Source organism: Halichoerus grypus, chromosome 1, assembly GCF_964656455.1.
Source record: "Halichoerus grypus chromosome 1, mHalGry1.hap1.1, whole genome shotgun sequence".
Classification (NCBI taxonomy): Eukaryota; Metazoa; Chordata; class Mammalia; order Carnivora; family Phocidae; genus Halichoerus; species Halichoerus grypus.
In genome coordinates this window covers 12,331,094-12,355,762 of record NC_135712.1, presented here as the reverse complement: position 1 = coordinate 12,355,762, position 24,669 = coordinate 12,331,094, and the positions used below count along the sequence as shown (strand labels likewise).

Sequence of the window (24,669 nt, the reverse complement as noted above, 5' to 3'; positions counted from 1 at the left end):
CCCCTGACTCTTTAGGGATCATCTCCACCTTTGAGATCCTCCAGTCCAGGGAACCCCGATGGAATCGGCTCCCTAGCGACTCTCCTCACTCACGGTTCCCTGACACCCCTTAAGAATGTCTTGGCAATCCAGAATCTAAATGGATCGATCCCCCTGACATGCAAGAAGCAGCGAGGGGAGCAGGGTAGGAAGGAGTAGAAGCCAGAACCTCGTCCCTGCAGGCAGCCTACCTAGCTTGAAATCCAGCCTCCCCCACTCACTATTCATGAACCTTGGGCAAGTTTCTTTACCTCTCTGCCTTGTTTTCTCACCTGTAAAATGGGGACAAGAAGCATAAGCCCACTTCATGGCACGGTTGTGAGGGTAAAATGCATTATAAGGCTAAGCACTAAGACCAGCGCCCGGCAAATAGTAAGTAAGCACTACGTAACTGTTAGCTCTTGTTACTGAGTTTCATTATGTCAAAAAGTACAGAACAAACAGAATTGATACTTTCTCTCTCTCTCTCTCTTTTTTTTTTTTTTAAGAATTACAACTCATCAGCCTGGGTATTCCCTGAGATGCCACCAGTGGAAGCAGTGGCTTTCGTGGAGGTGATTCACGTTAACAGAAAGAAGAAGGTGTGGAATTACAATTACGATGACGAGAGTGACAGCAATGATGAAGCCGCAGACCCTGTGACAAGCACCGGTGGCTATACCAAGCATGGGCTAATGGGTGGGCTTCTCCGTCCCACCTCTGCCTCCTTGGCCACGTGCGGGGACTGCCTGGAGCCCGACACTGAGGAGCCTGACCTGTCTGAGCAGGACTCTGAGCCGCTGATGACACCAGGGCCCTGCCCCGGGTGGTCGGAATGCGCAAGTGGGGCCTGCGAGGGGGGAGGGAAGCTGCTACAGGACCCCCTTTCCGAGGAGGACAGCAGCTCCACGGAAGAGGCTGGGGACAGAATTACCTTCAATGTAAATCTAAGCTCTGTGTTCGTGAGCGCCCTCGATGACGACTCGGAAGTCCCTCCAGGGTTACCAAGTTTTCCAGAAGAGACGTTCGACCTCGAGGATTCCCATCAACTGGAAACAAGTTTTCTGGCGGCCCACAGGGAAGGGACACAGCCACCCTCCCCCACCCCCTCTGCAGAGTGCCCGTGGCCTGAAGATGTGCTTTCTGATAAAAGTGACAGTTCTGAGTCGGATGTTGACATCAGGGACGGCTATATAATGAGATGAACCCCCAAAATATTTAATGAACGTGGACTGACCAATACCTTCACGGTTTCCCCCCCTGCACTGTCACTTCCTCCCTTGTGGTCTGCAATGTTCCCCAGGGAAAGTGTTGGAGACTGCGGCCGGCTCCTCCGGGGGTGGGTGGGTGGGTCCTGGTGATGGCATCTATGCAAATTATATGCAAATTACCAGTGTGGGCGAGGAGTCGGAACCGGAACCAAACCTGCGGATCCTTCAGTGCCTTGTTTACATGTGGTTTGCAGGGGTGGTCCAGGGCCCTGCAAGATTTCTGGGAAATAATGAAATTAGCCAGGGTGGGAGTGGAGAAAGAAAAGAAAGACACTCAGCGGGGTTCTGAGCAGGTGCAGGAGCAGTTTGCAGTGTTGAGTCCAGCAGGCTCAAGGAAGGAGCCAGAAAGCAGGCAGGAAAAGAGAAGGAAGGGAAGGCAGCCAGAGGGAAAGGCAGGGGACCCACAAAGAAACAGAAGCACATGTTGGAAGGAGGGAAGGTCCAGCCCAGTCTAGGGCTCCTCAAAATGTAACATTCTGTCACCTACACTCAGAGAATTCGGCTCCCGGCCACTTGGCCAGCCCTCCTCAATCTGAGTGAGGAAGACAAACACACATCAGTAACTCTAGCGTCAGGCAGGTGACTAATAGGAAACATTTGCATGAGAGAGGGGGATAGAATCTCAGTGCCAAATTTTAAAATTAAAAAAAAAAAAGAACAAATGGAAAATTGTTTCAAAGTCTTCAGAAGAGATAAGTCACAAAATTTCTGGAGAGCCTATTTAACAATTTAAGAAGTGATGTGTGCGCTGATTCCCAGTGTCCTATGTGTGACCAAAGTTCCTGTGTTGGGGGGGAGGGAGGGAAGTTCTAGAACATCATGTAGCAAACCACACAAGAACTGGGACTCAGGTCTGACTCTGCTGCTATTTCCCTGTGTGACCCTGGATACTTTGCTTAGCCTCTCTGAGCCTCAGTTTCTTCATTTAGGAAATAAAGGGATTGGACTAGGTAATCTCCAAGATCCTGTGGTGCTAGGAGAAATATTAGAAAATACATAGGAATGAAGACTCCAGTGGACGTGCTACAACCCTGAGAAGCCCCCAGGGTGAATCAACTCTATGGGACCTCCTATCTCATTCCCCTTGCCCCAAGAGCAGGCTTCTCAGACCTTTCTTCTAGATCAATTCAAAAGGGGGAGAACAACTATTATGCGTCCTAGTTCAAGGACTTTGAAGAGATTGTTTTTATGACTGTTCAAAAGTAACTCAGAAGAGGGATGTGAGAGGAGAAGGGATTATTTAATGATGTGATGAAATTCCATAGGAAAGGGACTTTTTCATGTGACCAGTTCAATTCTCTGCCCTCTTAAATCATGTCTCATATTTTGAAAGCTTTCCAGAGTGATCTTTTGGAATACCCTTTTTATAGCTTTTATGTGTGTGTGTGTGTGTTTTATATTTTGTATAATTGAAGTTGGTGAAGGATAAATACTTTTTAATACAAACTTGGTAATGTCCTCAGAGTTGTTTCTCATTAGAGAGTATAAAAATGCAGCCGCTTTGTGGTTCTGCTGGCATCTCTAGGGTTAAACAAAAGTCCCTCTGTGTGCCAGTGCCAGGAGGGGCCAAGGGAACATTCATCCTCAGGGGCTGTGTTCCTGGTGGTCAGACCTCAAGCAGTACCTTACATCACTCTGTACTTAGCCTGCTCTGGGTTTTCCAACCTCACCACTGCCCAGGCTTTGAAAGAGGAAATTAAACTTCTCTCAAGCAGTCTTGTGAGAGTAACAAGTTTTTGCCCCATAAATGACTTGGTTTTGTGGTGTTTATCCCTGGGTGGGAGGGGGTAAAGAAGACACTTTCGAACTGTCTTTGCTAATGGAGAGCTTTAAAATCAACCTATTTGCGGGGAGAGGGGATCATAGAGAAAACTTGGAGAAAGTTTTCACTGGAGAAAACTTGGGGAATACTGAATGGTGTCAAGAAAAACCACCACCACCCATAACCCCAGATAGAACCTCTGGGTGGGCGTTGTAGTGTATTTATTTAACTTGGAAAAGCATGCATTTAATGTTGGGGGAGGCGTCTCCCCAATCGGGGCACTGTACGTACAGTTTTGCTACTAGTCTTTTGCACCCCCCGCTTTGGGGGAAGCAAGGTCCCCTCCCTCCGCGTCTCCCTACGCCCCGCCAGGCCCCCGGGACACCGCCCTCTCCCCCCAGCAAAGCGCGGCGCTGGACTCCGACCGGGGCGGGGCCCAGGAAGGGGCGGGGTCTCGTCTCGCCCCGCCCCTCCAGTACCCGGAAGCGGCCTCGGCGCGGCGTGGGGTGGACCGGCCGGCTCTTCGGGGCGCGGGCTCGGGGGCGCTTGCCCGGCAGCTGCCGCGGCCCCCCCCCGCCGAGCGCCCTCCCGGCCCCCGGCGCCGCCATGCCGAGGAGCCTGCGGAGCTGGCTGGGCGGCTGCCTCCTGATGTCAGGTGAGGGGTCCGCGGGGAGGGGGTGACGGCCCGACGTGCGCTTGGGAACTGAAGGCCGAGCTACGACGCCGGCAGCGATGGCCCCAGGGCGACCCCTGAGCGGACCCCAGAGGCGCACTGGAAGTGATCGGGTGCCGGGTCCGGCCGTCAGGGCTTCCCATTCAGTCCTCAGCACCCCAACATCTGAGGTCTGCCCCTCAACTCCACAGCTCTGTGCCTTCGGAGTTCTAAATCCACTAAAACCTTTTCTGCCCTCTAAATTTCCTGCCCGGGTTCAAACAACGATGGGCCCCTCCTTGCTTTCTGATGAATTCATCCCTGGCCTTCCAGGATACCACAGGCTCCTGGTTTTCCTCCTACCTCTCAGGCTGTTTCTACCTAGCATCCTCCACCTCTGCCAGATCTCCGTATAGCCCAGTTCTTGCCCAGGCCCTCCACCCTCCCCTCACGCTGTCCCTGTAGGGGATACCAGCAGAACCCTGGCACTAAATACCAGCTATAGGCCCGTGACTCAAATGTGAAGCTCTGTTGGCACCCTTGGGTGATGGGCCGGTGGTGGTTTATCATACTCTTCCGTCTGCTTTTGTGTATGTTTAATATTTTCTATTAAGAAGTTTAAAAATGATTCCTGCCTCTAGCCCAGATCTCTCCTTTATGCGCAGGCTCCTTTCTCCAGCTGTCTGGGTCATTCCTGTGTTCATCTGTCTCCAGCATCTCAGACCTAATGCAGCTAAAATGGGACTGTTGATGTCCTTGCCCCCAGCCCCAATCAGGGCATCAGATGCTTAAGCCAGGAATGAATATTAACTTCTCCACACCAAAAGTATCAGAAAGTCTAGAGTCTGTACCTCTGGAAATATATCTAAAATCCATCTGCCCCACCTTTCTCCCACCACCCAAATCCGGGTCACTCCATCTGTCCCTATTTCACTCTTGCTCTCTGTCCCACCCCAACCTCCAACACCCCCCACCCCCACCCCGGCAGTTCTTCAGATAAAATCCAGACTCCTCAGTACAGCTAATGTGTGTCTCTTCTTCCTTCACCCACATGCCCATTTGAAGACATGGAGCCATAGGGGAGACCCAAGGGTTGGATATAGTCATTTACTTGTGCAACTTTTTTGAGGAACAAAGATGCAGACTTCCCTTTTATTTTTACAGCATTGGGAATGGTGCCGCCTCCTGAAAACGTCAGAATGAAGTCAGTTAATTTCAAGAACATTCTACAGTGGGAGTTGCCTGCCTTTCCCAAAGGAAATCTGACTTTCACAGCTCAGTACCAAAGGTGAGTCTGGGTGCTCTTGGAGGGAAGGCCCTGAGCTGGTCACTGGGCCGGACCACAAGAGAGAGTCTGACTGCTCTCACCCGCAGGACCATGACAGCCCTTAGGGAACCTCCCTGCTGACCTTTTTCTTTCTGTCCGGGAAATTCTTGTGAAAGTTCTGTTCTCTGAGAAGATACAAGTCTTTTTTACTTTTTCTTGTTGGGATGGGTCACCGTTTGATGACCACAGAGCCACTGGTATGTACGGGACATTTGATCATGTGGCTAAGGATGTCATTGGCCATAGTGGTAGCCTATTGCAACACAAGGATTTGTCACAATTGATGTTTTTTAAGAGAAAAAATGTCACTGAGATCATCCCCACTTAGGAGAGCAGTATTGCTCGAAGTCAACGATTTGCAAGTGGGAGCCATCCAGGAAAACTGAGGTATGCAAAGCAGGTTGGCCCTTGCCGTGCTACCACCCATCCCCTCCAGCAGATTATAACAGAACACCGCCGTGCTGTGGGGTGCAGATGATTTGCATAGTGGGTGCTTAGTTACTCTGTGGCTGTGTCCTAAAATTGAAAGTAAGACACCTAGCTACTGGCTGTGAAAAGCTCTGGCCTCTGAAAGCATCAGAGGCTTAGGAAGGAAGGGTGAGTGTCAGCAAGACAATTATCTCAGTGGTGTTCTGACCTCCCAGGACCTGCCCTGCCGGTCGGTTTTTCCCTCTCTCAGCCCTCCCTTAGCAGCTTGCCATCGTACACCACCGGCTGCATGCAGGTGACGCACCTTTATGCCAAGTGCAAACAGCAGCAGGGGGCCAAAGGGTGATAAGCCAACACACCTGCTTCCAACGTGACTCAGAAACATACAAAGATAGGCAGTCCCTTCGATGAAGCAGGAGGAAACATAGGTCCCAGATCCCATTAATCCCACACTCCTTCTCCTCCAGATTTCTTTTACAAACATATCCCAGGCCCGCTGAGGCAGAGAAGACGTAGGAAGATGAATAAGATAGTCTTTGTTGACTTTTTTGGGCACTTTTTAGTTTGAAGTAATTCCCCGCTAGCAGAACATTTTAAGATTTCAAGGACAGGGGCACCTGGGTGGCTCAGTCGGTTAGGCATCTGTCTTCAGCTCAGGTCATGATCCCAGGGTTCTGGGATCAAGCCCCACGTCAGGCTCCCTGCTCAGCAAGGAGTCTGCTTCTCCCTCTCTGCCTGCTGCTCCCCCTGCTTTGTGCTCTTTCGCTCTGACAAATAAATAAATAAAATCTTAAAAAAAAAAAAAAGATTTCAAGTAGAGTGCAAAGAACTTCCAAATAGCTTATGTCCAGATTCACCAATTTTTAAGATTTGCCACATTTCCTTTCTCCCTCTCTCTCTTACATCATGCCCTTTGCCCCTTAATATTTCATGGTGAATTTCCAAAGAGCAAGGATAATCTTTTACATTACCACCTACAGCTATCAAGGTTGGCTATTTAACGTTGGGGCAGGACTTTCATCTGACCTACAATCCTTAGTCCAATTTGTCACTTCACTCAAGGATTTAGGACAGGTGATTCTGCCGCTGATTTTTCCCTGCTGTGTATTTTCTACCACTGATTGGTTTGATAATTTCATGTCTGTTTCTGCAGTCTTGACAGCTCTAGAGATTTCACTGTGCAAAATTAACCTCCCTCTCTCTCTCTCCCCATCCTTTTATCCTTTGTTGTTCTGTTCTGTGCCCTTGTAGTAGAGGTGTTTGGTTGGGATGTCCATCTTGTAGGTACGAGTTCCTAGTGGCTTCCCAGCAACCGAGAGTCAGGTATCCTTAGCACAGAAGTGCAGACTGAGCATGAGATGTGCTGGGGAAAACAAAGCATGTGCTGGGGGTGTCCTTGTGTCTAGATCAAGAAATTTGATCTAGAAAAATCTGATTACTGTTTTCCATAGCTTGTGAAAGATTTGTTTAGAATTCAGCTTGAGAGGTTGGGTAACACAGACTCTCTTCTATGTGTACGTGGGGCAGGGGTGACCAGAGGCGTGCTTGGGAGGATGGATTGGTGATTTGACTATGGAAACATCTTTGAAAACCTGAGATGTAAATGTGGAGAATGGATTATATGACCTATTTAATGGGGAGAAAAATACATATATTTTTAAAGATTTTATTTATTTATCTGACAGAGAGAGACACAGCGAGAGAGGGAACACAAGCGGGGGGAGTGGGAGAGGGAGAAGTAGGCCTCCCGCTGAGCAGGGAGCCCGATGCGGGGCTCGATCCCAGGACCCTGGGATCATGACCTGAGCCGAAGGCAGACGCTTAACGACTGAGCCACCAGGTGCCCCAAGAGAAAAATATTTTTAAATGCCATAAAAATGACCTGGGGAGAGAGAAGTTATTGCAGAACAACTTCTGGAATATTCCATGTTCCAGCCACTTGACACGCTAGTTTAAATGAAGGAAGTGGCCACGTGTGGGGAAGCCCCCTTCATGCCATGACCCCTGGAGTCTCCAAATGGTGGGATGTTAGGCAGCCCATGAAGAGTTGACTGACAAATGTTTGTGGTATAGTACATGAAAAGAGCAGATTGTAGAATAGTCTGAGCCCAATTATCTCTACCTACTTTTAGCCAGAAATTGTTCTGGGCATCGCCAAGAACGTGGTGAGGTGTGGTGCTTAAGACTGTGGGCTCTGAAGTCAAGCCCATCCCAGCTCCATTGGGCAAGTTTCTTAGGTTCTCCATACCTACACCCCATCTATAAAATAGGAGTGATCCCCATTCTGCCCTCCTGGGCTTGTGAATTCAGTGAGGTAATACAGATAAAAAACACTTCCTGCCCTGCCTGACACCTAAGTGCTTGACAAGTGGGCTGTTACTATTTTTATCACTTTCGTTGTCACCTCTAAGGGCGGCCAAATCGGAGGAAGGTACACTGAGGAACCAGTCAGGCAAAACCCTCCCTTTTTGCGAGACAGGAGCCTGGGTGTCCTCGGGTCAGGTGGAGCTGATTACACCTCCTCAGGTGGTCGCGAGGTGGTCACACGCACCTGTCGGTCTTCCCAGACGTCCTTTTCCTTCTTCAACTTCACGTTTCTGCCACCCTCCCTTCAGGGGTGGGTGTCAGGGCTGGAGCTCTGTTTTAAACACATTGTATAAAACAAATCTGTATAAGAACAAATCGTTGCATAGTTTTTCCAGAGTAATTGCAGCAATAGTCATTTTCGGGACACTATTTGGCTAATCTGTGTATACAGTATTCACAGACCATGTCCCTCTGCTTTCATAAACGGCATAATCAAGGAGGGAAGCTTTCTTGGTCAAATATATTGAAGACTCAACCCCATTTTGGAGAGGCACGTGCTCATTAAGATTTGAAAGTCACTGAGGGAGTTCTGTTATGAAGACAGACACCTCTTTATGTTTAACTTTGATTCTGCCCCAAATCATTTGACCATGGGACAGATACTTTTTTTTAAGATTTTATTTATTTATTTATTTGAGAGGGAGAGAGGGAGAAGCAGACTCCCTGCTGAGCAGAGACCCCAATGCCGGGCTCCATCCCAGGACCCTGAGATCATGACCCGAGCCGGAGGCAGATGCTTAACCGACTGAGCCACCCAGGCACCCAGGGACAGATTATTTTTGAAACGACTTATAATATCTCAAGAATCACTGAAATCCCATGGAGCACAGTTGGGGAGATGCTCATATAAATGATGCATGCTATTCATCAAAAGTGATGATTAAGAATTTAGTTTATTTTTCTCACATTATCCTACATTATCCTTTGGTAGTAGGGGTTAATAAAGCACCAGTCAGCCCCAGAGAGACTGAAGTGAGAATTTTCATGGTTTTATTTTTCTGATTTTACAGTTATAGGAAATTCCAAGATATATGCACAAGTACTGCCTTGACGGAATGTGATTTCTCAAGTCTTTCCAAGTATGGTGATCACACCTTGAGAGTCAGGGCTGAATTTGCAGATGAGCATTCAGACTGGGTAAACATCACCTTCTGTCCTGTGGATGACAGTAAGCCACTTTCTTTTCCATTTCATTGTAATGCCATCATCATGCCTTGGTTTTCTTTCCCCATGGGGTAGCCTGGTCAGGGAGGATTCTTTGAGCACCCACAGAGTGGGTGGCCTTGCACAAGGAGCGTAGGGGTTATAATAAGGAGGGCTATGGCCAGAAAGAAGTCTGTGGGAGAGACAGGAAGGGATGGTCATAAAGTTAATACAATAATTAAATATAAATCTATTAACATTAATGCCTTATGGGTGAAGAATGAGTTGAGGCCAGTGTTGTTAATGAGAAGAACTGGAAGGATTAATGTAGTACATTTTCTGGGAGAAAGTCAGTTTGGAGTCAGGATAGAAGGAAATGTGACATGACAGGCAGAAGAATAAAGGTTATTCGAGGCAGGTATAGAGACAGGAAGACAACCAGGTAGACAGCCAGCCTGCCCATAATGAAGGCCAGAGCAATGGGTTCAACTAATGACAGATGTGTTGGGTCAGGCTGGCTGGTAAGCATCTGAAAAAATGTTCCCAGGTTAGATCTGGGGGGTCATGGGGATTCACCGGAGGTCATGAGGTGAACATAATTAGAACATCAGGAATTGGAAATGAATGAAACCACCTTATAGCAATTGAGACAGTAAGAGGATGAGGGGTGACAAGAACCTCATGAACAAGACTCAAGTGCAGCCTTCCAAGGAGAAGCTCCAGGGAAGCATTGGAAGGATTGTGTCTGTGCGGTGCGGGGTCTTTATACCGCTCCCTGCTCTGGACCCCCATGGCTCCCACAGTTTTGCCTTCCCTGGTGGGGAATGCGGCTGGGATACCCTTCTGTTCTTTCCCAATTCTGTCCTAGGCTTGACAACAAAACTCTTATTTCTGGAGTCAGAAATTATCAAAGTTATATTATCTTTTCTAAAGGTATCTTTACAAAAGCTAAGAAAAATCAACATTAAAAAAATACAAGCAGCTTAGCAGTAGTCAAATTTCCAAAACATAGTACAGGTTTCTGCTCCTGTAATTGCTAACTGACTTACCAGGTCCTGACTGGTTCCAATTCCTATGTTGGGCCCATCTGCGGAAATTCCTTTTAGAAATTAATACAGAATAGAAAAGCAGCTTGCCCAAAGGTCATACAGATAAGGAATGGCCCAGTAAGGATTCAGAGCCAGGCCCCTGAGGCCCCTGTGTCTATGCTCTTAGCAACAGTTACCCTACTTTAGATCCTTGCCTCTTGAAGTTTATATGACAGGAAAGTGCTGCAAGAAGTCACAAAGAATCTGTTTATACTTGCTTTGAAAAGATACCTAATAAATTTTCTTATCTGGTTCTTAGCTACCAGCAGATTAAAGACAAGGTAAAATGCTGGAAGCAGTCCCATTAACAGCTTCAAAAAATAAAAAATAAGAATAAGAATAACAGCAGTCAGAGAAGAAAACAGGATATAACTCAAATAGCACAGTTGCCCAGAGATGTTTATTATTCATTGTACAATTATTATTGAGCACCTACTATATGCCAGGCACATTCTTAGTGCAGAAGCTATAATAGCAAGACAAAATCCCGGCCCTCAGGAAGCATATACTCTAATGGGGGGAAGACAGATAAACAAATAGATAACATATTTCATGACAGATGTGACTGTGGCTCTCAAGAAAATAAAGCAAGGTACCAGGGCAGGATATGTTGGGAGCTGCTCTTTACATAGGGTGGTAAAAAAGTCTCTCTGAGGAGGTGACATTTGAACCGAGACCCAAACGAAGCAAAGGGGCTAGCCACATGAATATCCAATAAAAGAGCATTTGGGCAGAAACAGCTACGGACTCTTTTGGAAAGTGTGTATGATTAGTTATGTATGTTAGGCACTATAAGTAGTAGAAATACCATCTGTAGCTTCCAACCCAGCAAAGGAAATAAAGAAAATTCGACCCAGTAGAAATCAAAAACAGGAGAGGAACAAACCACCAAAAAAAAAAAAGTCTTTATAGAAAACACAAAATAATATCAAATATATCAGAAATCACAATAAATATAAATGGACTAAACTTGATTAATAAAAGGCTATCAGATTTTTTTTTAAGAAACAAAATCCAACTACCTTCCTTGACCATGTCAATCAATGTCGTAGCAAACTTACATCAAAGACCAGGGTCCTTCAGTCGACCAGTTGGTCTGCACAGTTATGAAAAATAAATGTTGATGTTTTTAAAATGTGATTTTTGACTGTCATTTTGCTTTGTTCTCTTCCTCTTAGCCATGATTGGACCACCTGGAATGCAAGTAGAAGCACTTGCTAATTCTTTACATATGCGTTTCTTAGCCCCTAAAATTGAGAATGAACCTGAAACATGGACCATGAGGAATATTTATAACTTGTGGGTTTATAATGTGCAATATTGGAAAAATGGTTCTGACGAAAAGGTAAGCTCAGCAAATCATATGCATTTCAGACGTAGGCTCCCCTTCTTTGCCTAGTGTTAGTCTGAGGCCATGATGATGGAGAAAGGAGGCTAGGAGGCCATCCAGTCAGGGTCTTGAAAGCTGGTAGCACCTTATGGTCCAGAGGATCTACGGCCTGGTCCTCTGAGTGCCAGAAGCTTCCCAGTCTGAGGGATACCTGGTATTTGGCTCATGCTTCCCAGGCCCCAAGGGAAATGCATAGAGCAGACTTCAGGGTGTTAGCACAGTTAGAGCAGGCCTTTCTCTCCCTGAAGGGAAGTTGCAGGAGAAGGTGGGTAGAGCTGACTCAACAGTTGGCTGGTGGAAGCTGCCGTCAGCTGAATCAGGTGACATGCTGCATGACTGCTATTTTATGGTCTGAAACCCTGTGCCCCATGTACACCATAGAATAGTCAAGTCCATGGTCAGGGCAGCCCCACCCCTGGACGCTAGATGAACAGTGTCACATTTTACCTGTCTGACCCCAGTTTTCGCCATTGCTCTCCTCCTCTTCAGGGGATGGTTCCTTTAAAAACATGAGCTAGGAGTCTGACCTGGTTGGAATGTTGCTCCTGCCAATGTGACTCTAGTCACATTCTTGACCTCGGCTTCCTCATGCCTACAAGATGGGCATAATGCCCTTCATGGGGTGCTTGGGTGGCTCTGTCAGTTAAGCATCCGACTCTCGGTTTCAGCTCAGGTCATGATCTCAGGGTCGTGGAATTGAGCCCCACATTGGGCTCCACACTCAGCACAGAGTCTGCTTGAGATTCTCTCTCTCCATCTCCCCTTTCTCCCACTGGCACATGCTCTCTGTCTCTCTCTCAAATAAATAAATAAATAAATAAATAAATAAATAAATAAAATCTTTAAAAAAATAACCCACTTCGTTAATAAAGTGGGGATGATAACCTACTTCACAGGATTTGGGGGAGTTTAAGGACATAATGAAAAAAATAAACTTGTCTGGTTACCTGAACAACATGTATGGTCAATACATGGGCTTTTCCTTCCCCTTATGTAGACAGAATAAGGCTATTTTCATTCATCCATGGTCAGGTTTTCCCTTATACTTAGTGCTTCCGAGCTGAATGCTATTTGTGGTCCTAAAGTGTCTTACATATATGTTAATGTAAGTTAGGTTACATATATGTCATCTCCTCTATATTAAATGTTGGTTCTATCACTTAATTCTCAAGAGTTTGGGAGGAAAGGGTTACCCATGTGTGTTGTCTTAGGAATTATGTAATCAAATTTATATGTACATACTGCACAGGCCCCCAAAATCTCAAGCTAATTTTCCCCCCAAAATGCTCCATTGAATGATGCAAGATATCAGCCTTCTTCACCGAATAGATGATTTTGCTTACAGTCAAGCCCCCAGGAGATGTGTGCCTAGAAAGCAATACAGAATGAGGAGTTTTTAAAGATTTTATTTATTTATTCATAAGAGACACAGAGAGAGAGAGGCAGAGGGAGAAGCAGGCTCCCCGCTGAGCAGGAAGCCCAATGCAGGACTCGATCCCAGGACCCCGGGATCGTGACCTGAGCCGAAGGCAGACACTTAACCATCTGAGCCACCCAGGCGCCCCAGAATGAGGAGTTTTATAGTCACTTGCCAAATGCAGGCATCTCCACTAGGCTGGGATGCAAAGGTAAGACAGGATTGACCCACTCAGGGACGTAGCAGCGTACTCTCATGAAGGATCCGTTTCCACAGCCTACCACGCCTGCATGCCTCCTGCACCGAGCATGAAGCGCAACACCCAGTTTAGCTTTAGCTTATCTAGAATGTGCCCACAGGATAGGCATCTGGTGACACATTGGTCCTGTCGCTTCCGCCTGCTGTGTGGAAGCCTTTGGTGTGGCGCGCCAAGTGTTGGAAGGGCTGCCTGCTCCCTCACGGGTGTCTGCAGGGTCACCAGGACCGGTTTATACACGCTCTAGACTGAATGTTTCTGTCCCCCCACCGAATTCACACGTGGAAACCTAATCCCCAGTGTGACGGTGTTAGGAGGTGGGGCCTTTGGGAGGCAGGGGATTAGCGGCCTTATAAAAGGGACCCCAGAGAGCTCCCCGAGCAGGCCCTTCTGCCCTGTGATGCAGACACAGCGTGAAGACTGGCTGGCTGGACCCAAGTTTGCCGGTGCCTCGGTCTTGGACTCCTCAGCCTTGAGAACTGTGAGGAGTACATGTTTGCTGTTTAGAAGCCGCCCGCTGAGTTCTGGTACGGTGCCTACACGGCCTAAGACAATTAGGGTTCCCTTTGAGAACACAGTGTTAAAAGGCTGCCGTATCCAGTCCCTAAACTCATAGCATAAAAGGCTTCGAGAAATTCTGTTTCTTCCTGATGGGAGAATGTGAACAGATAAAACCAGAAATTGCCCGGGTGTGAAAGACAGCTAGAAAAAGCAGTCAGAGGGGACTTGAGCAGGGCTTTTCATGTCTGTCCTTCCCTGGCTGCCGCTGTGGATCAACCCTGAGCTTAATCCCTGAAAAAATAGCATTGCAAGGTTTTAGGGGTATGGGATTTCTAGGAATGAAAGCCCGGATTTTTTATTTTTAATTATTAGAAGTTATACCATACTCTTCATGTAGTCAGTGGTAGAATCCAATTCTTGTCATCAATGAGCTTGGCTTTCTCCTACAGTAAAGGAATAGAGACAAGTTGTCAACAAACCCAACGCCAAAAGAAAAATAACCAATTACTGAGGTAAAAAAAAAAGAAAAAGACTTTGTGCTCACTTTCTGTTGAAGTTCCTATTCACCTGACACATTTTATTTTTTTTTTTAAGATTTTATTTATTTATTTGACAGAGAGAGAGAACATGAGCAGGAGGAGTGGGAGAGGGAGAAGCAGGCTTCCCACGGAGCAGGGAGCCCGATGAAGGGCTCGATCCCAGGACCCTGGAACCATGACCTGAGCCCAAGGCAGACACTTAACCGACTGAGCCACCCAGGTGCCCCTCACGTAACACATTTTAAATAGGACCCTTCTGGGGCGCCTGGGTGGCTCAGTTGGTTAAGCCACTGCCTTCGGCTCAGGTCATGATCCTGGAGTCCCAGGATCGAGTCCCGCATCGGGCTCCCTGCTCAGCAGGGAGTCTGCTTCTCCCTCTGACCCTCCCCCTCTCATGTGCTCTCTCTCTCATTCTCTCTCTCAAATAAATAAATAAAAAAAAAAAATAAAAAAATAAAAAAAAAATAAAAAAAAAAAAAAATAGGACCCTTCTGTCAGGAAATAGAACCATGATGGAAATATGGGTGGCATATACTCTTCTAGTCCTTTACTCTGCCGGAACCTGTTTTGGTTTCCCAAACTCAGGAATATATCATCAATGAGGATAGCTTACATTCATACTGAGCAGAGTCAGGGAGGCCGAGGTGTGTGCCTTGCAGAGGAGGCCAGCCGCTGCCGGACGAGGGCATTTCAGGTGCTCACGCAGAGGACAAGTCTAAAGAGAACCCCGGGCTGCCAGGGTCAGAAACTTGCTCTTGGAAGGAAAAATCACATGGAGCGTCACTCTAATGGACCCGTGTCGCAGTTCTCGGGCTGCTGTACCAAACTCCCCAAACCCAACAGGAGCGTGTTGTCTCAAGGTTCTGGAGGCTCGAAATCCGAGATCCAGGTGTCGGCAGTGATAGTCCTTCCAAGGGCTGTGAGGAAGAATCTGTTCCATGCGTCTCTCCTAGCTCCCAGATTGCCGGCAGTCTTTGGTTCCTTAGCTTGTAGGAGCAACAACCCCATCTCCGGCTCATCTTTACGTGGCATGTGCCTGTCCGTGTCCAGATCTTCTCTTCCTACAAGGACGCCAGTCATGTTGGATTAGGGCTTGTCCTAATGAGCCGATTCCAACACGATTACCTCCAACTAACTCCCTTTCCAAGATACTGAGGGTTAGGACTTAAACATATGAATGGGGAAGGGGACACAATTCAGCCCATACAACCTCATTCCTTTTAAAAAGGGAGTAGGATGGTTTGTATGGCATCTAAACTAGAGAATTCAGGAAATGAAGTGGTTTGTCAGGACCATGATCATTCCTTGCCCCACGCCTTAAGATGCTATCAGGGTCCCCAGAGATGAACCGGGAGGAACACCTGCTTCCTTCAGCTTCCTATTTTGAGCCCAAAGTAAATATCATAACTGGTAAGATTGGGGGGCGGAAGAGAAGATGGTGTCCCTTCACTGTGGAGGCCTGTTTTTATTTTTGTCTTCGTTCCTAGTGGCCGATGACGTGTCAATATGACTTTGAGGTCCTCAGAGATCTTGAGCCGTGGACAACTTACTGTGTTCAAGTTCAAGGGTTTCTTCCTGATCGGAACAAAACTGGGGAATGGAGCAAGCCTGTGTGTGAGCAAACAACTGATGACGGTGAGTCTTGAGACACACCAGCTGTAATTCTGCCTCTTCCGAGCCTTTCAAATCACCTTATAGACACCCACCAAGTGTTAGCGGAATGTTCCTTAGACACGAACACGTCTGGCTCCCAACTTCAAGCCAGGTCAGCTCTGACTGATCAGCTTCCTCTTGGAAGGAAACCACCCCCTTCAGAGGCAGCTCGTTCCCTCTTAGACCCAAGGGATGAATGGACGCGTTTTCCATTCGTTGGACGCTGCCTCTTCACGCCCACCCGCGCTGTGCTCATTCTGTCCTCTCAGGCCTCCTGATACAAGTCTTATCAGCCCAGCAAGGTCGAGCCCCGCCACACTGCCCAGAAGCCTCCCCTCCCTGGGCTGCATGTCTCCAGCCCCCTCAGCCACACGAGGGAGAGCTTAGAGACCTTGATCACTGTCCCCACCAAGGGCTACTTGTCTTGGCTTCCAGGACCTCAACACAGTCACTCACAGTGCTCCCTATTTTTTTAAAAAAAGAGAGAGGGAAGGAGGGGAGGAAGAACAGAGTGGGGGGGAAGAGTACCACTGGCCCGGACACTGTGATCATTTACATACAGACACATTGCATTTGCATACGGGGTGATACAAACTTGCTGCACACAAACAACAGGCCTTTTTATTATTTAAAGACATGGTGTGAGGCTCAGCCAGCTCAGACCGTGGAAGAATGAATACACGCAGGTCCACTCCCGGCCGTTTTCATTTACCGAGGCTCTCCTGGAAGCGAGGCACTGATCTGGGGGGCTGCAGAAATACAGAGGAGAGTAATAATGAATTCCCTCCAGAAAGAACAAAACTTCTCATCCTCTGTGTCACAGGACAGTTCGGAGAAGATTGCAATGCTTCAGTCTCACTGATTCGTCATTTCTGCTTAGCAAGCTCCTGAGTGTTACTTTCTGGCATTGAACGTATTTCTCACCCAGTTTTGCTTTGTCTCGTCTCATTTGCCAGAAAGAGCTTCACGATCTTTACCCATCTGTTGCTTAACCTGTGGGTGCACTCCAGGATGCACTTTCCTTTAGACTGCTTACCTGCTTGCCTGCTGATCACTGACCCATCGGAATAGAGTGGACTATTCCATAAGCTGTGTTGGTTTTTTTGTCCACAAAGTCACTGTGAGTGTAAATGTAAAAAAAACTGGTAGATACCAGCTAAAATGGACACACCCAGTGCCAGGTGCAATGCCGTCCCCACTGTGCTCATGACGATTTATGGCTATTTCTCAAAATAAGAGCCCTGTAATCAGGTGTGCTTGGAAATGATGGGGCCCTCTCAGAAAAGTCGCCTTGTATCTGAGCACTATTAGCATATTTGATCTTTCGGCACCCTTTTTGAGGATCAGCATTCCAAGGAATACAGCCCGGGAAAAACCAGCCCGTCCTATCCCATAACCTAGCAATGAATCACCCTATCCAAAAAAAGGAAAGACAGCCATTTTGAGCTCCTTTCTTCTTGGTGCCCGGATGTTGTTTTCGGTTATCATCCTTATCCTTTTTATGCGTTGGTAATTAGCCACTTAATTATCAGTTCTGGGATGTTTGTTATTTTTTCTGGACATCAGCATCAGGATCACTGGCCTGGAGTTTTTTGAATCTTGTTACTGTTGTTGCTTCCTTGTTTTGTAAACGCACAAAGTGTTTGCCCGAACCCAGGATTCTTTCAGGATCTTTGCGGTGTCATCCAAAGCTCTTCTGTAGTCGTAGTAGCCAGTTTTCTCAGGGCTACAGAGCCCCATAGAAAATCCTGCTGTCTCCCTGGAGGGAATTCTCTGTCGTTCTTTTTCTGTGGCCCCCAGTTCAGTGCCTTGCATCATCTGTAATCCCAAGGTCAGTGCCCCATTGGACCTACCTATGTCTGAGCTGGCTGAGCCTCTGCAATGCCTTTAAATAACAAAAACCCCTCCCTTCATGGGCTGCAAGTTATTTTCTAGGCCACACGTTATTTCTACAGACCTTCTCTGTGTTTTTTCTCATTTTATTCCTCTCCTGAATCATTTTTACTTGAATCAGAATTCTGTACCTTGGGAGCCCCCATCCCACTTGAGTCACTAGAATCCCTTGTCTTAGAATTATCCTTCTTTTGGGGCACCTGGGTGGCTCAGTCAGTTGGGTGTCCAACTCTCGGTTTCCGCTCAGGTCGTGATCTCACAGTTGTGGGATCGAGCCCCGTGTCAGGCTCTGTGCTCAGTGTGGAGTCTGCTTCAGATCCTCTCCCTCTCTCCCTCTGCCCCCCTCCCTGCTCGCATGCCCTCTTCTCTCTCTCTCTCTCTCAAATAAGTAAATAAATCTTCAAAAAGGAATCAACCTTCTTATCTCTAGACACCTGTCACCTGCTTTCCCAAAACCTTGAGTGTATTTCGGGATCACCCGGTGTCCTGTCCTTCCCCTGTGAACATAACATGGGACATGGGACAAGTCCTGGACTGCCCTGTGCCTCGGCCACCTCATCTGCAGAATAGGGAGACCAAGATAGTGGTAGCACACGCAGGGGTGGGGGGACTCAGAACAGTGCCTGGTACAAAGTGAGCCCTTAATGCATTAGATATTATGGTTATTAGTAATGACATTCTTAAAATCACATTATGAAGGATTCCTAATGGTCCTGAGACCTTTAGGTCACAAGACATGCTTTGAGGCCTACAATTTGACCTACAAGAGAAATATTTCAAATATTTTGTGACTATAAACGATGACCCAGGAACTGACAAAGCCCAAACACTTTATGAAAGAAAAGTATAACCCATTGAAAACCTGCTTTTGTCAAACATCATTTTAGGCTTGTGTAAACATAGCTATCTCCTTTGAACCTCACAACCCATTTTTCCATGAGAGCCTTGTAAGGATCGCCCCTTTTACAGACTGGGAAATCAAGGCTCAGAGGCGAAGTAACTTGCCCAGAGTCGCTCAGCCAGTAAATGAACAGGGACGGAGCAGGTTACCTGTCGTGTAATTTACTGCCCACGGACTCATTCCACAGGTGAGCACAGGCACGATTTCCCTGCGGGTGAAACAGGGAGAGGCAGTCCGCCTGGCCGCGTGGTCAGGTGGGACTGAAGGAAGTCAGAGAGCTTTCTGTGGAGGGTTCGGCTCCCAGATCCTCCCCTTATTCCAGCCCGTGGAAAGCAATGACCCTTTCTTTCCTGGGGTGAGTTATAAAAGCATCCTCTGACTTCACAGGGGGTCTGGGAGGAGGTCCCTTGAGCTCAGCAAGGGCACAGGCTGGAAAGATGATGAGACCACTGCCGGCATGAATGAAAACACAGGGGGACGAGGGAGGAAGGCAGGCCCGTCCCAACCCCTGCTCCCCCTGCAAACACCACATCCATTCAGACATCTAAGGACCGTCTTGTGGGCCCCCGCACTGCTCAGTGTCGGGGGTTGGGGGGCATGCTTTGGTCTGCCCTGTGCAAGTAGGAATCGACACTTTATCCGCAAATAAAATGACTCCCTTTTAAAAGGACTTGCTGTGAAAGGGCACGGTTCATTGGCTTGTCCTCTCTCGGCACCAGATGCTTTGGGTTTTAATCAGGAGGGTGGTGCCGGCTGCCAGGCCCCTGCACTGGGAGGGTGGGTGGCCCCGGGCAGCGGGAGAAGGCACCTGGTGCTGAATGAGGGGAGCCAGGACCACAAATGCCCCGGTCAGAGATAAAGCCGGATGTTAGAGTGGTAAAAACAGATTTGATTCAGTAAGGACTTACAGGAGGGAAAGAGCTACCTGGGGCGTTTTAAAGGAAGAACAAGGGAGGGGCAGAGAAGAGAGAAGTGGGGAAGGGACACATCACAAAGCGGGTGAGGGGGCGGGTCAGTGTCCCTGCAGTTGGGCCATCGGTGTTGAAGGCCAGCTGGCCTTTATCAAGTCAGACTTCCCCTCCCCGCCCGGGCTGGGGGACAGGGGCCCTCCTTCATGAAGATTGCAATTGAGAGGAATGGCTTGCAGGTCCTTGAGAAAGACAGCCCTGGGTTTTAGGAGATACGTGTGCATCTCAAAGGGGCGGAGGAAGGATTCACAGGCGTAAGCTTTTGAGAGCAAAGGCTCTGAGAAAGGAAGGCCAGGTGTTGGCAGAAGAAACGCTAAGTTCTTTTGGCAGCCTTGAGTTTTTCCAGACAGAAACCCACGGTGGGTGCTGGGTCGTGCCAGCCGCGTGGCCTTGGGCCACTGGAGTTTGGGCAGGTGTCTGAGTGCCGGGGGCTTGGATGGTGTTGCCATGCCAAGAGCTTTTGCCCTTCTTGGTACAAAGCACCGCGGTGCGTGTGTCTCCTTGGGGCTCTGGGGTCCCGTTTCCTGCTTTAAGGCCGCAGAGGCTTCTCCAGCATGCAGAGGCTCATTGCTCAGAGTCCCTGCTTATGGTTCCCATCGTGTCTGTCAGCAGTCGTGCCAGAAACCAAAGCTGGAAAAAGATAGGAAGGGGGGGAGGGGGCACTGGCTGGAAACCCCTGGATCCTTGAGCAGGTGTCTCGTGCTTTCTCCTCACCCCTCCCAAGATGGGCACCCCGAAAACGGGGATTCCCACTGGATTGCCATGGTGGCAGAGTGTGGAGGTCAGGTGACCCCGGGTGCCCTTGACCTGAGCCTGACGCAGCCCACCACCCCGTCCCCCTCCCCCCGCAGAGACGGCCCCGCCCTGGACTGTCGCCGTGGTCCTGGCAGCCTCGGTGTGCGCCGCCTTCCTGCTGCTTGGCTGCTCCGCCCTGCTGTGGTGTTTGTACAAGAAGACTAAGCACGCCTTCTCCCCCGGGAACTGCCTGCCTCAGCACCTGAAAGAGGTAGGCCTAGGACGGGGCCCTGTGGACCCGAAAGCCCTGCCTGGGAGGGCTTCTCGTTTTAAGTCAGGGCCGGCCCATCCCACGCGGCAGGCTTTCCTGGAGAGTGACACCCGTCTGTGTGCGGGTCTGTGCCCCGGGTCCTGCTCCAGGGATGCCCGTGGTCAAAGATCAGCCGGCAGGGAGGAGGCAACCCAGACTTCGTTCCTTCTCCGACCTTCCCTCCCTGAAGCCCCGAGTCATCAGGGGGCCCTCAGCTGGGGCCTCGAGGGCCTCCTTCCTGAAGGAGATCTGGGGAGCACACCTCAGCATCTGCTACCGTGCACCCCTTATACCTCAGGGACCCACCGGAGCAGGGCCTCTGAGACTGACATTGCTCCTTCTTCCTGGGGAAAGTTACAAGAGGAAGGTTGATGGTACCAGCCCCAGCCCCTCCGCTTCGGCTGGTCTCCAGGACGCAAGAGACCCTCGTGGTCTCTCCTGGCCCCCTGCAGGCCCCTCTCCCCTTTCCTATGACTAGCTGCTGCCCATCTCATTGGGTGACCCAGGCCCTGCACTCTGAGAAGTCTTGAGTCTCCGGTCACGGGCACCAGAGGTCTGGGCTGCCCTGCGTCTCCGCTCACCATCGGGATTGCGCAGGGGAGCCCATGAGTCACCCGATGACTCCTTTCCTTGCCAGCTGGGCTCTTGACATGAAGAGGGGGTGGCCTTAACTGAAAGTTTACCAGGACTCCTGCTGTGCCCACCCCGGGAGAAAGGCTTTCCCTCTGGGAACCCTCTAGACCAGCAGTCAGCAAACTCTCCCTTGAAGGGCCAGATAAAGCAAGTATTTTAGGCCTTGGAGGCCAAGAGGCAAAACCAAGATATTATATAGGTAGTTATACAACCACTTAAATGTAGTCATTTAAAACTCTTAAAACCATGCTGAATTCCTGGGCTTCACCATAGTGTGCTGACCCAGCTCTGGACTCAGAGCCTAAAATGGCATGCGCAGGGGGCACCAAGTTCCCCGAGTGGGTCCCTGGGAGCGATGGTAAGCGGGGCCACTCCTGTGTCCACCCCGTGGTTCCTGAACCCGTGCGTTCTAGGCGTTGAGGATGCTTCTGGTGGTTGCTGGCACTCTCTGGCATCCCTGGGCTTGTAGACACATCACCCCAGTCCCTGCCTTCATTTTCCCATGACGTCCTCCGTGTGTGTGTGTCTGTGTCCACGTTTCCTGTTCTTCTAAGGACACCAGCCATATTGGATTCGAGGCCCACCCGAAGGAGTTCATTTTACCTCGATTACCTCTGTAAAGATGCTGTCTCCAAATAAGGTCACATTCTCAGGTGGCGACCCTGGGAGGGGCAGCAGAGCCCCTCCACTGGAGTTGACGCTTGTTTGAGGAATGATTTGCCGTCCCTGTTCCACAGGGCCTTGGTCAGCACTGCTGAGGCCTGACTGGCCCAGGGCCCCGTGGCGGTCTCGGAGTTCATAAATGATACAGAGACACTTGGAGCCGCTCCCCTGAGTCCACACACAGGTCTCTCCCACAGACTTCCTCGTCCCTGACCCTCCAGTCTCCCTTCTTCTGGGTTCCCTGACCACCGGCCTAGCCATTAACCTCTGCCTGTGAGTCCACGAGGAGCCCAATCTTGGGCCACTTTTCTTCCAACACAAGAGGACGACCAGATGCACGGCCCAGAGCTCTGCCCGGTGGAGGGCTTCCTCCTCTCCACTGCCATTCAGGGCCCCCTGGTTCAGCCCCTGGTGCTACCACGGGCCATTTTGGGTTTGCGCCTGCGTGCCGTGCCAATCTCCCCATGAACCGTGTTTGACCTTTTTCTGCTCCCTCAGCTGCCCAGCCCCCCACCCCCCGTCGTCATGGGGTGAAGAGAGATAGGTGCCGGTGCAGCAGGGGTGGATGGTGCGGGAGGCTGGGCCCCGTGCATATGCATCCTCTGACCTCGTTGTAGGACCTGGTGGGTCCAACAGGCCTTGTGGTGGTTGGTCACTTCTGGGTGGCCTGGTGTCACAGTGTCAGAGTGCTGCAGGCTCTGTCTCCACCAGCTCCCTATAACATCTAGAAGCCGTTTTTCAAATAGGGCATAATTGTCTGCTGCGTGATGGCCTAGCCTGGCCCCCAAACTGTAGTGACCTGCATTGTGATTCTCCTTTTAGGATTTGCCAGACACTCCAGCATCTTTTCCCAGCACAGACCCTTTCTTACCACAGACCTGCCATGTCACACAGCCAGTTCACGTTCAACTGATGTGTCGTCCTTGGCCGATCATGCTGGGCCTTGGTAGCCCTGCACCAACCAGCCATGGGATGTGGCTAGGGCACCCTGCTCCATGGCCCTGACCTTCTGCAGGGCCCTCTCCTGCCCTCGGCGCTGTCCTGTGTCCCTCTATAAATTATATTCCCAGGGGCAGAACGTGCTGCCTTCAGACCCCCAGAGGCCCACCTAGCACCCCGCTAGTTCTTAGTGGTGGGAGGGGTGAGATGTGATCATTGGTCCTTTACTTTGGAGAGGATGTCCAGCATGCCGTCCTCCATGGGAGCCCCGAAACTTCGCTGATACGGCAGGTCCCTGAATGTTCACCCAGGGGGTGTCCCCCGCTCTGAAGTGCGTGTGCCTAATCAAGGCCTTGCCACTTCTTTCCCTTCTGTCACCATAGCTGATGTCGGGCCTTGTCCCCAGACCACCCAGTCAGGGGCTATAGACTGCCCCCCAAGAAGGACATAGTCCCGCGGCCGAGCCAGGCCAGCCCCAGGATTCTGAGGCTACAGCACCTCCGCCATGAGGGCTGGTCTGGGCCACGCGGCATCCACGGTGGGTGCAAAGGGAGACACGTGACCGCAGGCAAGACCTTTTAACAAGAGGTGTTAACCGAGACTGCAGCGCCAGAATGAGCCAGGAAGTCTCTGTGAGCTCTGGAGAAGCGGGAAGAACAAAGAGGGGCAGGCCCATTGTTCAGGGTAGAAAGTGTTTTGTTAAGTGGAGACCCAGCAGGAAGCAGAACTATTCACCTGCTCTTTCTGCTTCTGGCTCGCCATCACAGACCGGTCAGACAGGAAAGGACAGATGGGACTACGTGCTTCCAGGCAAATCAAAGCCAGAGACGGGCGTAGCACAGGGGCCGTTGGAACGAGCCCCCCTCCGAGGCTAGAAGACTTTGCAGACCAGCCTGCAGAGCCCACCCCTGTGATTCATCTGAGAAATGCCGGCAGGTGCTGGAGAAGGGCGGGGCGAGGGGGGTGCGGTGAGGATGAAGGAGGTGCCAGGAAACTATGCAGACTGGGGTCATTGCATCATGAAATTCTCCAGCCCGATGCCTGATGTAAAGGTCCACTAACCATGGCCCAGAGAATAATCACGAGTTCCGGGAGACTTAGTGGGGATGGAGACTTGGCGTTGAAGCCATAGGGAGGTTTATCCAATAGGATATACTGAGTTTCTATGTGTGTCCCACCCGGAGACCAGCCCGATCCTTGCTTTCCTGAGGCGCTCAGCACATTTTCCTCTGTTTTTTCCTGTCCCCTTTCCCTGGAGAATCAAGAATGGCTCTAGTCCATTCTTACGAATCCACTGGACCCGAGGGTTTGGGGAAGTTCCTCCTGCCCCCAGTGTCTTCCTTTGTGCAACAGAGATCTGGACATAATTCCTCTCCCCCCCACCCCCCGCCTTCCATCAGCTGGTGGAGACTTAGGGGGTGGGAGGCAGAAATCCTGACAGGTCCACACCAGGGGCAATACTGCTCCAGCAGCTTAAGTTACGTCCCATCAAAGGGCTGAGTGTGGAGATGACATTAAGAGGGCAGCAGACTGTCAGGGGTGAAGCTACAAGTCAACAGTGGAGGAGAGAGGGAAAGCACCGGAGACCATCTCTACGTCATCCTGAAGATCAGGAGCATTGGTGGAACTACGAGGAGGGAAAATGGCAAACATGAAGTCAGCAGATGTTCTGGGAACCACACCCGGGCGTCTTTCATGGTTCAAAGAGCGGGAGAGACCCAGATGGCTAGACTCGGGTTCCCGCCTTTAACCAGCCCCCGTCCCCGGGGAGAGACAAACCCAACGACAAACGGTGTCCATAAAATGCGCTACAC

General features: G+C 49.8%; 2 protein-coding genes across 11 annotated transcripts in view; both read left to right on the top strand.

Moving 5' to 3' along the window:
• IFNAR2 (interferon alpha and beta receptor subunit 2) overlaps nucleotides 1-2,735 on the top strand; it is a 36,454-nt gene extending 33,719 nt beyond the window's left edge. For 4 of the 5 annotated variants that reach the window (XM_036087473.2, XM_036087472.2, XM_036087474.2 and 1 more), the window contains one exon: nucleotides 528-2,735. In XM_036087473.2, coding sequence (XP_035943366.1) covers nucleotides 528-1,223 — 696 coding nt within the window. In that variant the 3' untranslated portion in view covers nucleotides 1,224-2,735. The remainder of the gene's footprint in view (nucleotides 1-527) is intronic. The other variant, XM_036087479.2, reaches the window with a different exon arrangement.
• An 807-nt stretch (nucleotides 2,736-3,542) lies between these two features.
• IL10RB (interleukin 10 receptor subunit beta) overlaps nucleotides 3,543-24,669 on the top strand; it is a 31,915-nt gene continuing 10,788 nt past the window's right edge. For 2 of the 6 annotated variants that reach the window (XM_078078527.1, XM_078078480.1), the window contains exons 1-5: nucleotides 3,544-3,706; nucleotides 4,868-4,991; nucleotides 8,837-8,994; nucleotides 11,236-11,402; nucleotides 15,648-15,795. In XM_078078527.1, the coding sequence (XP_077934653.1) occupies nucleotides 3,658-3,706; nucleotides 4,868-4,991; nucleotides 8,837-8,994; nucleotides 11,236-11,402; nucleotides 15,648-15,795 (646 nt within the window). In that variant the 5' untranslated portion in view covers nucleotides 3,544-3,657. Of the gene's footprint in view, nucleotides 3,707-4,867; nucleotides 4,992-8,836; nucleotides 8,995-11,235; nucleotides 11,403-15,647; nucleotides 15,796-16,447; nucleotides 18,087-20,426; nucleotides 20,582-23,622; nucleotides 23,792-24,669 lie in introns of those variants that run through there. The other 4 variants (XR_013449996.1, XM_036087481.2, XM_078078551.1 and 1 more) reach the window with 4 other exon arrangements.